Consider the following 17,352-nt stretch of genomic DNA (forward strand, 5'->3'; position numbering starts at 1 on the left):
AAACACGCTTCGGACATTCATAATATTTAGGATTATCACGCTACTTTCGCCTTTTAGCTGTTCATCGGATCTAATTGAAATGTAACATTCGATAAAATCAGTCGAGTCAGAGTCGATGTAGAAAAATTCATTAGTTTTCTATGTTGTCTTGGGTGTGGGTGTTTGTGGTACCGTCGTTACTTCTGATTTACCATAACACAAGTGCTCTACTAACTTACATTGGGATCAGAGTAATGTGTGTGATGTTGTCCAATATTTATTTATTTATTTAATTGATATTTAAAGTACACCTGTTAAGAAGTTCTTTTACGCGGCTTACAGTAGAGTGGAATGGCTAAAATCGTTACGTAAAGAAACAGCATTATCCTCAAGACGACCTTTCTTTCTCTGTCTATTTTATACGGTTCTAAAAATATACATGTCAATATTTTTTATGGTTATTGTTTTAATTAAGACGATATTTTAATAACAATTGTATTTCTTTAAACATTGTTACATTTACATTAACATTACATACATTAACAGCCTGTAAATTTCCCATTGCTGGACTGAGGCCTCCTCTCCCTTTGATGAGAAGGTTTGGAGGATATTCCACCACGCTGCTCCAATGCGGGTTGGTGGATACATATGGCGGAATTTCTTTGAAATTAGACACATACAGGTTTCCTCACGATGTTTTCCTTCACCGCCGAACACGACATAAATTATAATTATAAATACAAATTAAGCACATGAAAATTCAGTGGCGCTTGCCTGGGTTTGAACCCGAAATCATCGGTTAAGATGTACACGTTCTAACGAATAGCGAAGATGTTTCTGATTCAGCTCGCAAAGGAACATTGCAAGTTTAATAAAGGATTGTAACAATATTTAGTTTTCAATAGATATTAAATTGTTGATTTTCACATTTGTCTCGATATTCATGTATACTGGCCTTACGTGAATGAATTGTCGATAGATTGCGGAGTCATCGAGAAAGTCATTAGTTTACCGTTCAATATTTTGCGACTTATCAAGTAATATTGGTATTAACACGATATTTTTTTTTATTATAATTCTGTTCAGTCTACAGTGAATTATCTTAACCCCTCTCTTATCAAAACATATAAATCAAACCTTAATATATTATAGTTAATATAAGAAAAAAAGTGCATTAGAAAAAAATTGAATATTAATGTCAATCAATTTCTATAACAACAACGATTCTACACAGATTAAAAAGGATACTAATTCCATTTTCTTATGTCAAATTACTTTTTTGTCCCATTTGCTGTCGAAAAACTTGGCCCTTGGAGTAATGGTGCAAAAAGCTTCATCAAAAGTATTACACCTCGCCTTATTGCCTCCGCTGGTGACAGGAGGGCTGGTTCGTTTTTAGCCCAGAGGATCGGCATTGCGATTCAACGGGGTAATAGTGCTAGCATTCTTGCCACCATTCCACGCGGTCAAGATTTATACAGTAACTATTTTTAATTCATATTTGTATATACTTAAGCACTTAATGTTATTCATTCTTATGTTAATATTTTCGTATTATCTGTAAGATGGCTGCGGAAAAGTTATTCAAACACGTATGTAGAAAAAGTCATAAACTTAAATAAGAAAGTATATTATACCAAACATAATAAAAGGAAATGTTATTACTTTCAATCAATTCCTATCACAACAAATATTCTAGACTGTTTTAAAAGGATACTAATTCTATTTTCGAATTCTGATTAATTATCTGTACGTTGGTTGTGGAAAACTTGTTCAAATACTTTAAAAGAAAAATGTCATAAACTGAAACAAGAATGTACATATATTATAACATACTAAAAGGGAATATAAGAAAGATCACCTCTTTAAGTTAAAATTATTACAAATTATTTATTAAATATGATCTTTGTACAATACTGTAATTTCTTATATCGATAGCTCGTATAAAAGACTCCTTAAAATTGGAATAGTCGTCTAAATAAATCGAACACCAAAAAAAAAAGAAAAAAGACGTATATTTTTTTTTAACCGTTTAAAAGTACGTAATATTTCTATACAATAAGCACAGTTACATTCGCTAAAGAAGTTACGACCCAAAAACTAAATAACACGATAAACGTCCGTTATAATAGTTTAGTTTCATTACGATATTAACCGCACTATTAATCCTCCGCAATTGCGGTGTACTCCTTAACAAATTATACACTTCATACTGTTAAGCATTTTCTGTAATTTAAGTATATTTTTACATTTACAGCATACTTTCAAATAAACGTGCTTTCTATATTACATCATCAAGTTATTCCTTATTACGTTCATTTCAGTAAAAAGTTAATTCATTCTTTTAAGAAATAAACTATTCTAGTAATATGGCATCCATTGACCACAGATTATTACGAATAACTTCCTATCAGCGTCTGTATTGGAAGTAAACAGAAATGTTCTCACATAACAGTAATAACAATTAATTAATGTGTTATTGTTTTGAGATTGATATTATAAAATGTAAGAGATTATAAAACATCTTTCTGGGTTCTAATAAGTGGTTGTCGATTTTAATTTGACATTAAATAACCAAGTGTAGCCAATGCGTAATTAATAATAATAATAAAAAAAAACTAGAATTCGAATTAGGAATGTAATATGATACTTAGGTTTTACGTTCGCGAGTGAATTAGAACGGTTTTCGCCGCATTAGTCTACTTTCTTAAACGTGCAAAATGTGACATTCTCTTATAAAGAAACATCTTGCCGATCTAGATTTTCGTTTATCGAAACTATCATCTCAACACATTTGATATCTTGTTTTAAAAATGTTGTAAACAATAATTCATGTAATGTTGCAATCGGTTATTTATGTGGTTTTACGATGCATTACAACAAAGTTATTGGGTGTTAATTACCGACGTTATTCGACGTTTAAAATTAAAGCGAAGCACATTAAATAATAAAAATAGTGGTGCATTGAACCTGAATTCTGATTTATGCAATCTCTAAGCTTAAATGATTTTACTAAAAGATTTGCTGTCCTTATAAACTCCTCGCGTGAGAAAGAGATAGTATTTTTTTAAAATATCTAATTAGTCCCGCCAAACGAATGAGGGACAATATATTGTTATAGTATGCTTATCGCTTAAAGACTTATTTCTTAACATATATATTATAATGATAATGTATAATTTATAATAGTAATTATTAATATGCTTTCTACACTCTGAAAGTTATTTATGTATTAATTGTCATAGGAAACTGTTTTGGTTTAAGGATTAATTATGTACAACATTTATAATTATTAATAGCACTGTTTGTTTCCAAAATATAAATAAATAAAATAAAAAAATATATATTATGAGTTGCATTCCTTATTATTTATGTTTTTTTTTTTTACTAAACTACAACAAATATGTTCAAAGCCCAAAATAATGTAAGTAGGTAAACATTTCACTCTTAACAGTTTTAGTTTAGTTTATAATTGCCATATATGATCATAACATACATATATAATTGTATTTAACTAACATGACTGTATTTTTAGATATTGAAAAAGAGTAACTACTGAGTTTCTTGCCGGTTCTTCTTGGTAGAATCTACATTTCGAACCGGTGGTAGCTTTACTTTAAATAGTTTGTTAAATGACGATTCAAAAGTGCTTGTAAAAGCCTACTTGAATAAAGTATATTTTGATTTTGACTAGTTTTCGCATTCGATTTTGGCTCTACTCGCCTCTGCTCGCTTTTGAAAAGAGGGGGGAGGGGCGGTGTTGGTGTTGGGTACCCTTGTTACTTCCTGTACCTATGACAAGATGTATGCATATTAAAATAATGATTAGTTCAGTTAGGGCGTTATATCCAAGTTAATTAAGACGAACTAATTACTCTCATCGTTACATATTTCTGTAAAGTTAACTTTACGGTTTTCACTTCACCTATCACGTGAATGTGTATCGTATTTTTATTAACGAATTTATTAACGGTTTCTGTAGCGTGTAACTAAACGCTTGTGGTACCGTTTTAACTTGGTGAGCTGTTTATGTGTTGTTTTGACGATTATTTTATCACGTGTTTAAAATTTCAATCAAAATACGCTGTTAAAGAGTGTTCATGACATGTGTTTATAGCAGGAAGTATTCTTGATAAAAAGTCGTACAGTTTGTTTTTTTTTAAACAGTTTATTTTCGTTATATGAGTACAGAAATATCTGTGAAATGTGTGAGTTTTGGTGTGAGTTTTGGTAATCCTTTTAAATATTTTTTATAGAATAAGACGAATCAATAAATCAGAATATTTATTCATATTATATAACATTACAAATGATTACTTAGGATGTGTAAATTAATTAAAACGTTTCGCGTTCGATTAGTATATTTTGATTAATTATTTAAATATTCTCATAAAAATGTAACTTTTTTTTCTGAATTAGAATTAGTACGTTTGACTTTTAGATTGAAATACAAACATCAATAGAAAAATTCTCGTTTTTCCTATAATATAAACCTTCCTTTTGAATCACTCTCTACTTGGTGGTAAGGCTTTGTGCAAGCCCGTCTGGGTAAGTACCACCCACTCATCAGATATTCTACCGCCAAACAGCAGTACTCAGTATTGTTGTGTTCCGGTTCGAAGGGTGAGAGAGCCAGTGTAACTACAGGCACAAGGGACGTAACATCTTAGTTCCCGGGGATGGTGGCGCATTGGTGATGTAAGGAATGGATAATGTGGCCATTGTCTATAGGTATTTGTGACAATTTACCATCAGGTGGCCCATTTGCTCGTCCGCCTACGATATCATAAAAAACTCTGTTTATATATGAAAATCTGCTGCGTAGTTTAAGCGATTTTTTTATACTGTTGTACGAAATAGCTGATTCCTCGGAAAGCACGTTTAGACGTTGATGCTGCGCCTACACTTGATATTCTCTCCGTTTTATGACGTTTCACATTCTAATGTAATGTAGATCTTGAGATCAACATATCTATAAGATTTCGCATAACAATCGACTGTTATATGAAATGGAATAGTACTGTAAAATTACGAATGTCTAAACTTAAACTAACGTACAATGTTTGATTTGTAAATATGTGTTTATTGCACGTACCAGAAATAATCCATACAATCATTACTGTATTCTAACATTCAACACGTTACACGAACGTGATATTATTTTCGGTATATTTTGTTTATATTGTAACTGAATTATTTATTTCGATTGAAATACCTTGACCATGGAATCATAATGAATACAAAATAATAGTATGGAACAACTGAAACGTATAAATATAAACCTAACGAGTTAAAAAGTTATGTATTCCCTTCTATATTTGTATACATCCATCATGTTATTTTTAAGACAGTGTAATCACATTTGCTTGTTACTGAAGTACTGACCACGAGATGAATAATGAACATATCCCTTAGGAGTCGACTTGCTTAATAGAATATACAATGTTAATCCCAACAGAAGATGTACGCTCACATATACATATTATATACAATATACATATACTACGATATTTATATACTTACTGGTCCCAAACGCCTATGATAAATGCGAAAGTAACGCTGTCTTTATTTATTTATTTATACTTTATTGCACCGAAACTTAAAACTAAAAATTACAATATTGAAACAAAAAGTTGCATGAGGTGCAACAGGCTGTCTTATATACGTCTTCACGGCTAAATCGCTGATTCGAATCTGGTTAAATTTTGTATGAAGCAAGCTTGAACTCTAAAAAAGGACAAAGGCAAATTTTTTATGCTTAACACCTTACGACCAAGCCGCGAGCGACAGCTAATTTAACAAAAATTATCAAAATACCTTCAATATACAACCATTGAATTACATTTAGATGTATACTCTATGCCAACCATAAGAGGAAAAAAGCTAAATAAACAACATTTGACAGCAAATTGACGTGATATCATTGGTCGAGAGCTTGGTTAATCTATGATATTCACTATGGATTTGCGAAAAAATTGCGTTTTGAACATCGACGAAACTAATATCGGAATTTTGGAATTAAAATTAAAGTGGAAATAAGTATTTAAGTATGATAGTGTTGAATTATAAATATAGTTATATTAATCATTAGCTCTTAATAGGGCAGAATATAGCTGAGTTATTAACAAATCGCAAGAAAAACGGGAATCTAAGATCTGTTTATTATTATTATATATAATTTATGAAGAATAAACTCAATAGTTACTCATTTTAATTAAATATAAAAAACATTCAACGACAAAAATAAATCTTCGTTTTAATTCCATTTTATATTACATATAAAAATGTTATGTCGATCATAGTATGCAATACAGTAATTATCTTCGCGTCTTACAAATTGATTCGAATGTTTGGAATGTTGTATTTAAACTGTTCGTGATAGCTAATTACCTCAATATAAACCGTGTTGCGAAGGGACCGCGTTCGTTTTGTTTCTATCGCATTTTTTCATACAGGAATTTATTATGAAATATTCCGGTTTCGTGATGTCGATGCAACCGTTGAAGAGAACCGAAGTCTGTCCGAAATATGTTGACCATTCCACGAAAAATAACACACATAGAAGGCAGAATATTTATACTAGTATTATAAGAAAAATAGTTTATTTGTTTGCACGCTAATCTCAAAATAGTCAGCTAGGATATTAATAGTATAAACATTTTAATTAGTAATATTTATATTATACAATGCATTATTAGAGAAAATGTTATTTTAATTTAAAATAATATTGTGATTTAGATGGTGGTCGATGTGATACGGCGCGCCTTGTTTAATTGTAGTCATTTCCACAGTAAAATAAATAATAATTAGGGAACCTTTGTTTACTAAAAGATATTAAAAAACTAATGATTCTTACCTAAATCGTACACGTTGGAAATGAAATGATCACCTCCACTATATTTCAAATAAAAAATGGATTTTGTTTTTGCAATGAAACCCATAATTTGTTAAATTTGAAATAATAAAAAAATCTCGCTGAGTTTCTTTCGCCGGTTCTTCTCAGGTTCATGCTGTTTATTTCAGAACCGGTGGTAGATTTGTACAATCAAATGCTTCTATATTAAATAAAGATTTTGGTACTATAATAGACTATATTAGTAGAAGTTTTAATTATGATTAATCTAGAATAAACAATATTGTTGGCAGAATGGCAAATAAAAAAAATATATACAACTTTTTGAACTGATTTAAAACTATCGATAATGTGTTCTCATATGTAGGTTTAGAAAGAGTAGAGGATTCAGTCAAATTAATGTAAAGGTTATTTAGAACAGTATAAAGTCGATATTTGATTAATCTTCTCAATTAATAACCATCCCAAAGTATAGATAATGTAGAACCGGCCTAATGCCATCAAACGAGGTCGATGAACTCCCATTAAAATTCCTTGCCATTGCAGTCTGATCAAATTGCAAGTAATTATAAACTAATGAACTTTGAGAAACGCTGAACATTTTAATTTAGTAACAATATTCAGGAAAAATTGCAAAAATAAATTGCAAGAATAATTTAATCTTGCCGTTAAAAGCAAATAACTTCAAGGGCCTTTAATTTTGTATGTAAAAAAGTCAACAATTTGACGAATTTTATATAATTTTATTATGAAAATAATTAAAGCATATTTATATATAAAATTATGAATCTGAAATTGGCCCGTAATAATGTAAATTGACAGATTTTTTTCCAATATTTCATCAGTTAACATTCGTGTTAGATTCATCGTTAAAGTAACGGTAACATTATCCGATAACAAATATATATCTGTAATATATTAACTCGTTTCATTTGAAATGATTATGATGTGGCTGATAATCTAATAACAACTGAAGTAAAATTAAATTGACCACCGTTATATAAAAATCTATACACAATTAAAATATTAATGTAATATGAATCTCTCACTATTCGGGAATACATTCGTCTGATCTTCTTGACGATGCTTCAATAATTACTATTCGATAAATTATGTTAAAAGGTACCGTATCTTATTAATAATATTATAAATGAGAATAATTGGTGAATTTTGATGCTTTCATTTTTACTTCTATCAGTATAATACGTATCGCGTGAAGTGTATGGTATATAAAGGTATCGATATATTGGTATCTTCTTCGCCGGTTCTTCTCAGGACTGAGGTTTTTTTTCCAAAACGGAAGAAGATTTATTTTAATCAATTAATAAGTGTAACGCTCCTATAATGTATAAAGATTTTGACTTTAACATTGACATTTAATCGTTGAATCGTAATTGGATTAGAACAGCTTTTCTGTTTAAAGGAAAACCCGTTCAATGTATTAAATTATTCTCTATTGATCTAAACTCATAAAAACATTGAATCTTCATATTATAGTCGAAATATATAATTGACCGAGAAACCCGTAAAGATTATTTAGCATGAAAATAATATACTAATTCCATGATTTTCATCTTTTAATATTGTATTTTATCGAGAAATATTATTTATAATAGCCTTATTTATGTTTTTTCGTTTACGTGATTTATTATTTTATAATCCGAACGTTGTCGTTTTAGATAGATTAATAAACATTATTTTGCTTATAAGGACGACCGAAATACAAGATATAAATAGGCAGTATCATATACCTAGTGAGATGTCACACGGACGTACAAAGTGAGCAGTCACCGTTATAGCTCCGATGGTCTGGTACACGTCCGACCTCATCAGCGAGGTCAGACCGACTGGGAATTCATATATCTGCCCCACTATTGTTTTATGTGAACTGTAATCATGATTGGATTTGATCGTTCAATCCGTTTTTTTTTATGTCAGCGATTGCCTGACGTGTGACCTCATAATATCTAATCTATTAAATTTGATTTGATTACTTTTATTCTAACTAATATTATTATTACATAGGGTATCCCTGGGGGTATCACAGTCCCACACGTGGGACACCACACCTTAGAACTTTCGTCAAATAGTCAGATGTAATACTCAAAAAAAATCAAGTCAATTAGTTCACTAGCGTTATATTTCATATATTTTTTCAATAGTAATGATTATTTTATATAGGTATTTAAAGTTTTTGGCTTAAGTATCAGAATTTCACGGTATTCACAATGTCAATTTTGTTAACAAAATAATACGTATCTGCTTTAATCAAGTCGATGTTATTGAACTCATTTGACGGAAATACAATCAATGCTGCAGAGTTTTAAATCTTCTGTACTTAGAAATAAAGTTGCCTTTTCTAAATAGATACAAGGGGACGATAATTTGTTACTAGCACGAATAAAATATCAACATTACATAATTCAATGAGTAGAAGAGAGAAAGTTTACTAGCATCAGAATTATTATTGTTTTGATTATATGTTTTTACTACGATTTTATGCAAATATTTGAATTAATTATCAAAGTAGATAATTGTTTGCTGCTATTGCTTAGATGTGGACCATACCGAAAAAAAAAAATATTTTAATAAATTTTGTGTACTAGCGCCATCTGTTATAGAATAGAAAATACAAATAAATGTTTTGTGTTCAGGTGACAATGGCAGCACTCACGCTTTGTACCTCGAAACAATAGTCGAGGAAACAAGCGATGACTTGCGTTCTGAACGCTCTTCTGCAGCCACCTGGCTATCTGACTCAGATGCCGACTCAGTCATACATGTTCGCGGCACAGCAGGTATTTACAAAAAGTTTAATTTACGCACATAGCGCCATCTAGGGACGAATAGTTAATGTTCTCAACGTTGTTTGAAGAAAATTATAGATGGCGTTACTTATCACCATATAGTATAAATATTGTTTCTTGTTGTTCCTTTTAATTAAATAATATATTTTTTTCTTAATTTAGTTCATCTACATTGTATGTCAAACGTTTTATTATAACATCTAGATTTCTTTTTTGGATCTTATCCAAATTAATATAAATATATCACTTTCTGTGTCATTGTCATTACCGGCGCTTGAAGCCGTTGAAGGTGGTGGTGTATCTCAGTAGCATTAATTAAGAATTTGAAATTAGCTTCTCTTCATCCATCAGGATCGGAGTGCGACAGCGAGTCCGAGCGGGAGTGGGCGTGTCCGGCAAAACGCCGGAGACGAGAGCGAGCCAACTCGCCGACCAGCCTCGGTTCCCTCTCACGTTCGTCTAGCCTCGCGCAATTCGAATCCCTCGAACGGTCATGTGCCGCTCCAGTTTCACCTAGTCTATCGCCGGACTCCCTCGAGTCGCCCCCTGCGTCACCACCGCCCGTTCGACCAGCGCCTCGTGCCCATCTTTCAGCAGAAAACCTCAGCGAGGACAGTGGTTACAGTGAGCGCGCGCGCCGGCCGCCCCCGCCTGCCCGCCGTGGCTCGCCCGAAATAGCGCACGGGCCGGTCGCCGCCGGCAGCGTGCCTTGCCTCGTCTCGCCCAGTGCCACGCGTCGCCAGCACCGCGCTGCGCGCGCTCTCTCGTTGCCCGCCGAGCTCGACGTCTGCACCGAGCCAAAACGCCACGCGACACACAGTGCGCGATTTCGTCAGACCTTCGAAGTTTGCGACAGTTTCACCGTAAGCGTGGCCGACTTGACGGCCCTAGACTATCGCGGAGGGCCGCGGAGACCGCGGCTACCTCCGCCGCCCCCTCCGCGACCCTCGCATCAGCCGCCACCTCCACCGCCCTTGCTCGATGTGGTCACGCGTCCCTTGCGGTCAACGCCGGCCCGCGAGCCGAGCGCTGGCAGCGACTCCACCACCGAATCGGAACAAGCGTTTGCAAGGGAAATGGAAGCTACAGCGCGTAGATTGGACGAAAACGCGAAAAGAGCGCTCGCCGACACCGGAAATTACGATCGTGAGCTCTCCGTGCTGACTGCACGGCGACTACAGGACTCGTGGGGTGCATGGGATGACGTTCTTAATGAGCTTCGACGGCGTATGGAACCGTCATCAGCTACACCGTCACCGCCGCGGTCTCCCTCACCAGACCCTGTTCGAGAGCCTAGTTTTGCATCGACGCCCCTTCGGTCTGGAGACGCGCGAGTTCGTTCTACGCCCGAGTTGCGAGCGCGGGCGACGCCGCATCGCGAAACTCCAGAAGAGTTGCGAGCTTCACTACAACTAGTCGCACCGCGGCCGCCCGACTCGGCGTTACCGGTGCGCTCTGTTTCGACAGGATCGAAAGGAGTCACATTTTCGCCAATAGTGGCCGAAGTTAGTTGGCGAGAAACTAGTACGAGTAGTAACGAAAGTTCAGAACGAACGACGAGCGAGAGTTCGAGTGCGAGCGTGGATGGGGCAGACGCAGAGGTAGTGGAAGTGGAGGGGGAAGGCGAGGGATCGCGCGCGCAGGCCGCAGAGTGCGCCGTCGCAATGACGGAAGCGGGCGCGCGCGCGCCGCGCAGCCGCATCGCCGGTTTCCTTTCGCGGTTCGCGAACTTCCGATTCTCGGGGCGCAAAGAAAAAAAATCTAGGGGCGCAGGCGCGAACGGGCGAGCGAGTATCAGCGGTCCGCCGACGACGGCAGACGCGGGGCAGGGAGTGCGAGCGGCGGCCGCCGGGCCGCAGTATGTGCGCATCCCGCTGAAGGAGGAGGGTGTGTCGCGGGCGGTGGCACCCCCCGTGGCGGGCGGCGTGGCGCACAAGCCTCCGCGGCCGCGCCCGCCGCCCGCTCCGGCGCCCGGCGTGCTCGAGACCGACGTGGACACGCAGCGCACGGTGCTGCACGCGCGATCCCTGCTCGCCCTGGCGCCGCCCGACCAGCGCGCGCCTCGGCCCCACAAATCCATGGAGTTTCTGCTCGACAAAGACAGCGCGCAGATCGTACAGGTGAGTCCCGCTTTACCCTCTATGACAAGCTGCCCAATACCGTGGGCGTTGCCTAGGTTATCTTCTAATATTTTGTTCGAAGTCGCATATTGCCGCAATGTTTACAAACAGCGCGATCGATGCCGGGCGATGAACTCGTGATCACTGCTGATGTCTCGTAGTAGGCATTTGCATTTCCACAAACTTACCTTAAACCAATATAAAGCACGTACCGGTTAACTGACAGCATTGTAAAGACTTGCAACTGCAATAAATCCAATTAGATTAATTGTCATGTCAATATCGCTACAACTACAGAACATTTCACAGCAAGCTGTACCGTCGGCTACATGACATACTCCATACATATTCCGTTAACAATGCACTATGTAAATTACAACGGTATTCCCAATAGGGTCGTTCCGAGTTACGACACAGTATTCGCATACAATTCGCTCGCAGAGGGCGTAGGTGAAAGTGTGGCTCTAGCACGGCGCGCCGTGTGCGTCGCTAACCCGCAGAGGTGGGCGTAACTGTATTATCAAACCGTATGCGTAGCTATCGCTAATATCGCTTTACGATCGATTGCTATCGGAATCATAATACCGGATTACCTAACATTCAATATAGAAAATTAATCATAAACGCGACCCAATTAAAATGCAGATCACATCGGATGTTTAAACTTTACGTAATTAGCTCAAAATGTAAGATTATACTGAGACTTAACGTCCAAAATGAGCTAAACCTAACTTAATTACCAAACCACGTCATTCGTAGTAAAAAATATGATTGTCATTATATCACGTCGTTTTAAACCGTAAAATTAGTAATGACTTCTGTCTATTGTTCACGAGAATTTTTGCATACAATACAGGAACTTTGACACTGCAATATTATACATAGTACACGGTAGCTTATTACTGGCACAATGCACAAAAACAAGTTTAAATTTATTTAGAAATAATAAATGTAAAACCTATTTTTTCAAAAATGCTGCTGTGTTGAAATAACGATGCATATAGTTATATATGCAGTTTAAAGCTTGATATTTCAATTGAATGCAGATGCACGTTTGATCCGGACTTTGGTTTATGGTCGAAGCATATGCTGCAATTGCAATAATATTAAAAAAAAAAATTTCATGTCGTCGGTTCTCTATGGAAGCAGGTTAAAACTTGGTCGCCATTTTGTAAAGATTTGAAAATCGAATATTTTTTCTCCCATCCTTCTCCTTATCTTAAATAATAGTTACAATTAAACTATTATACTTAAATAAGAAATTATTATTAATAATAAAAAAACCTTGTTTATTTAAATTACTTATTTGAAATTACACTTTTAATACAAAAGAGAGGATGACAAAAGGTGAAAACTGTGCTTTAATTTAACGGTCGGATTATGAATTTATTAATACCGTTTAGATCAATTAAATTAGATGCTTATTGAAAATTAATAACGCGAGTTATTCCGAAAACCTATTATTTTAATTTTTGCTCCGAATACACACCTGGCAAAAACTACTGACTAATAAAAGGTATTTTCAACTTTTGCAAAAATACGTCCCAAAAATAATCTTACAACAATAGCGACCCTGGATATATTTTATGTTGAAATAACGAACAATTAATATAAATACACTTAGTTTAGTTACTTCAAAATTTATTTCAAAGGTTTTTTTTTTATTACAAACAATATGTCCATTGTAAAAATCACAATTCCCACGAGTCCTTATATTTTTTTGTCACAATTACTTGACTTTGCTTTTCATAATCTTGGGAATATATTATCCATGACATACTATCGTTATGATGTCATCGAAGTGTTGCTTGAATGTTAATCCCATTATTACCATTTACACCTTGATCGGAACGCAATACGAAACAATTATAAATTATTGTATTTATCTGCCAGATGTTTCCATTTGCGTGTGACATATACCTTAAGAAAAAAAAAAAAAAATTAATAATCTTTTTTTCTTATTACACGTAATATTATGTTGAGATTAAACAAGAAGAATATATAATATAATTAGCCGATCATTTTCCTCATATATTTTCCTTTTTAGGCAACGCTGGCAGTATATGTTTTTTATTTTGCCTTATCGCATAAAAAACAAAAACGGAATGACCATAGATTTTCTGTAATTTAATATCGTGACGCTTCTATATGAGATATTTTTCCTGTTATAAATGTGTGATGAATTTCAATCACCGTCGACCATGGACGTACATGCTAGGATTACGTTAATCTTCTACAAGTATCAAACCTGACTCATTAAATGTCTGACACAAGAAAACAAGAGATGAGCTGGACATAACTCTGGTTCCTGAACGATACGTTTAAAGGAAGTTTAACGGCGTTGACGTTTTACTTAAAATTATGTAAACCTTGAGATGAATTTGACACACTCATATTTCTTTTTACACTGAGTCAACGTGGCCTGAAGTATGTACTAGATTTTTTTAATGTTATGTACAGGCGGACGGGCTAATGCACCTCATGGTAAGTGATCACCACCGCCATTAGCAATGGCGCTGTAAAAAATATTAACCTAAATGGTTACGTCGCCGTTACGCCAACAACTTGGTGAATTAAGTCATGTCCCTTGTGTTATCTTCCTTTATCTAACACTCACCGTTCAAACCGAAACACAACGATACAAAGTATTGCTGATATACGGTAGAATATCTGATTAGTACCCAGACGGAAAGGTTAGACAGTATAACGTATTCAAAAATCGTTACATTAGCAGCCTGTAAATTTTCCACTGCTGGGATAAGGCTTCCTCTCCCTTTGAGGAGAAGGTTTGGCAAGCATATTCCACCACGCTGCTCCAATGCGGGTTGGTGGAATACACATTTGGCAGAATTTCGTTGAAATTAGACACATGCAGGTTTCCTCACGATGTTTTCCTTCACCGCCGAGCACGAAATGAATTATAAACACAAATTAAGCACATGAAAATTCAGTGGTGCCTGCCTGGGTTTGAACCCGAAGTCATCGGTTAAGATGCACGCGTTCTAACCACTGGATCATCTCGGCTTTCGGCAAAAACCGTTGGTTCTATGTAAAATTATATTTTGATTTCTTAAGCAAAAGTTCAAAATTGATGTAATTATACACACTTAGCCTTGACGAGCGTTTTAAAATGACGTGGAAAATCGTGAACTTCCACAAGTCGGTTACATAACAACTTCTACAGGATACAGGACACGAGTGTTAGACATGTCCGTCTGTTCGTACTTTATCAGATCTAAATGCTTTAACTAACGTAAACTGTTCCTGCATTCAGAGTAACTTCGAATCTATTTCGGGAACAGTGTACCAAATCTAATTAACTATATTTAACTTGGAATATAATTAATTAATATTATGTTAAATGTAGTCTGTCTCAAGAATGTAATCACAGACAATTGCTATTCTAGACTTTTTGTTACTATAATATTAAGCTTATTTTGTAACTGCGAATACATTGACGTAGACTTTAGATATAAATCCTTATTTAACTATAGAATATAAGATCTGTTGAGCTGACTTGAACTTTGACGTCGAATACGAAATTTGATGTTTACATTTATTCAATTCTCTTCTAGAATCTGTTTTATGTGCTGCCAGTCTAAGTTATACAAGTTTCATTAAAATATTCAGTGATGCGGGCATAGAGAGAAAATATTTCTATAAAACCTATTTGCGACTTTTATGTCTGAATATTGTAATATCTTTGTCAATATATTTAAAAAAATACGACTTCTGTAGATAACATTGTCTGCAATAATTGATCTGTAAAGCTATTTTATGCACAAATGCGACCCCGTTACAGCTTTGTGGATTTATTGACCCATAAAATTACAAAGTTTGAACAAAGGGCATTCTTAGCGGTCTTAAGAACAAATAGAACTTCGTCAAAGCGGCGGTAAATTTTAATTTGATGTCGGTTCCTTTTTGAAGATTCCGATCTGAAAATAGTAATCTCACATTTTATTAAAAATACATTTGTTTTTTTACACGGTTCCTAAAGAGTATTTAACACTAGTCTTAAATATTCTTAATTATATTTAACTAAATGACACACGCGGTTTCGCTCGCGTTTTGAGGTTGATCATAATATGTTAACCATAATAAAGCACATGTTCTTCCTCGGAGTTCAAGCTGACTTTAAACCAAATTTCATCAAATTCGGGTCAAAGAGCATCAGACAGATAGAGTAACTTACGCATTTATAATTTTAGTATCAATAACTGAGTTACTTGCCGGTTCTTCTCGGCAGAATCTACTTTCTGAACCGGTGGTAGCTTTTACATTTACAAACTGTAACATGATGATTCAACTGTGCTCCTATGAGCCTACTTGAATAAAGAATATTTTGATTGTATGTAGATAAGTATTGATTAAAATTGACAGACACGCAAATTTATAATCGTAACAATGTTTACAAGCTCCACTTTATTCACTACCAGCTTCTTACTTCTGAATGTTACAAAACTTTCTATGCGTGTCAATAATGAACCTTTCCATCTCATCTGTTATAACCGGTCGGCTTTGAATCAATCATGGAAGTCGTGCGACCTTGCATGTTCGCTGAAGAAATTACCCCCGAGGCGTACGAATAGTTTCTCTTTCGATTTAAATGACCGATGAATATTGTTTTATTTTATTTTTTATTCCAGAAATATTTTGATGAAACTAAAATCTGTCAGATTTTAAGAATTACACTACTAAAAGATATTTACTGCCTTATAATCTGTAGTGCATGCTTAATAATAGCATATTTAATATCACCAAATAAAATAAATAGTTCCTTCTAAGTACATATAATTTATTTAGAGGAACGTATACAATATTTTGAAATTTAACATTAATCGCATGATGTTTTTAAATTCTGTTTTAATATAATAATCCTAACCATTGAAAAAGGCCTCTGCCTCGTTATAAAAAAAAAATATATGTCACTTTTGTTGGTAATTTAATTTTCAGCGGCAATTGCAATTTTCTTGGTAAACGATCCTAGAACGAAGTAAATTTCGTAGGTTGGATTTTTTTAATTTTTTTAAATTAAATTTATTTAATTTGAATTACTTTTTGAAACTTCACACTCGTTCGCTTTTAAATTAAAATAAACTCCATTGAAATAGGCACGTGCACACTTCTTTTCCAGTCAAGAATACATTTTATTTACATCCGCCGATTCTGAATATAGATTATATCATGAAGAATCGCAGAAATCCGACAGATAAATTCATTCTTTTTCACGAAATAAATTATATACAATCAATATAGACAGTTTAATTTATGCATCCGATATGAAAATCAACAAATTCTTAATTGAACTACATGCCCGGCGATGAAGGAAATCATCGTGAGGAAACATGTATGTGTCTAACTGCAATTAAATTCTGCCACATTCGTATCCACCAACTGTCATGGGAGCGACGCGGAATTAGCTCTAAACCTTGTTCGATATAAGGCCCCAATCCAAACCGATAGAAGCCCTCAGGCCAGCTGTTGGAAATTTACAAAGCTTCTAATGATGAATAAATTTCATCCACTAGATATTGGATGTTAAATATAACCTCAATTTTATATTAAGTGGACTAAGAGGTTAACTCTGTTA

At 34.9% G+C, this 17,352-nt stretch overlaps 1 protein-coding gene across 4 annotated transcripts in view; it reads left to right on the forward strand.

The window, feature by feature from the left end:
• Nucleotides 1-17,352, forward strand: part of LOC113392363 (uncharacterized protein) — an 88,100-nt gene that overhangs the window by 34,705 nt on the left and 36,043 nt on the right. For all 4 annotated transcript variants that reach the window (XM_064221017.1, XM_026628755.2, XM_064221018.1 and 1 more), the window contains exons 2-3: nucleotides 9,487-9,630; nucleotides 9,991-11,759. In XM_064221017.1, coding sequence (XP_064077087.1) covers nucleotides 9,487-9,630; nucleotides 9,991-11,759 — 1,913 coding nt within the window. The remainder of the gene's footprint in view (nucleotides 1-9,486; nucleotides 9,631-9,990; nucleotides 11,760-17,352) is intronic.

Source organism: Vanessa tameamea, chromosome 5 (genome assembly GCF_037043105.1).
Source record: "Vanessa tameamea isolate UH-Manoa-2023 chromosome 5, ilVanTame1 primary haplotype, whole genome shotgun sequence".
Taxonomy (NCBI): domain Eukaryota; kingdom Metazoa; phylum Arthropoda; class Insecta; order Lepidoptera; family Nymphalidae; genus Vanessa; species Vanessa tameamea.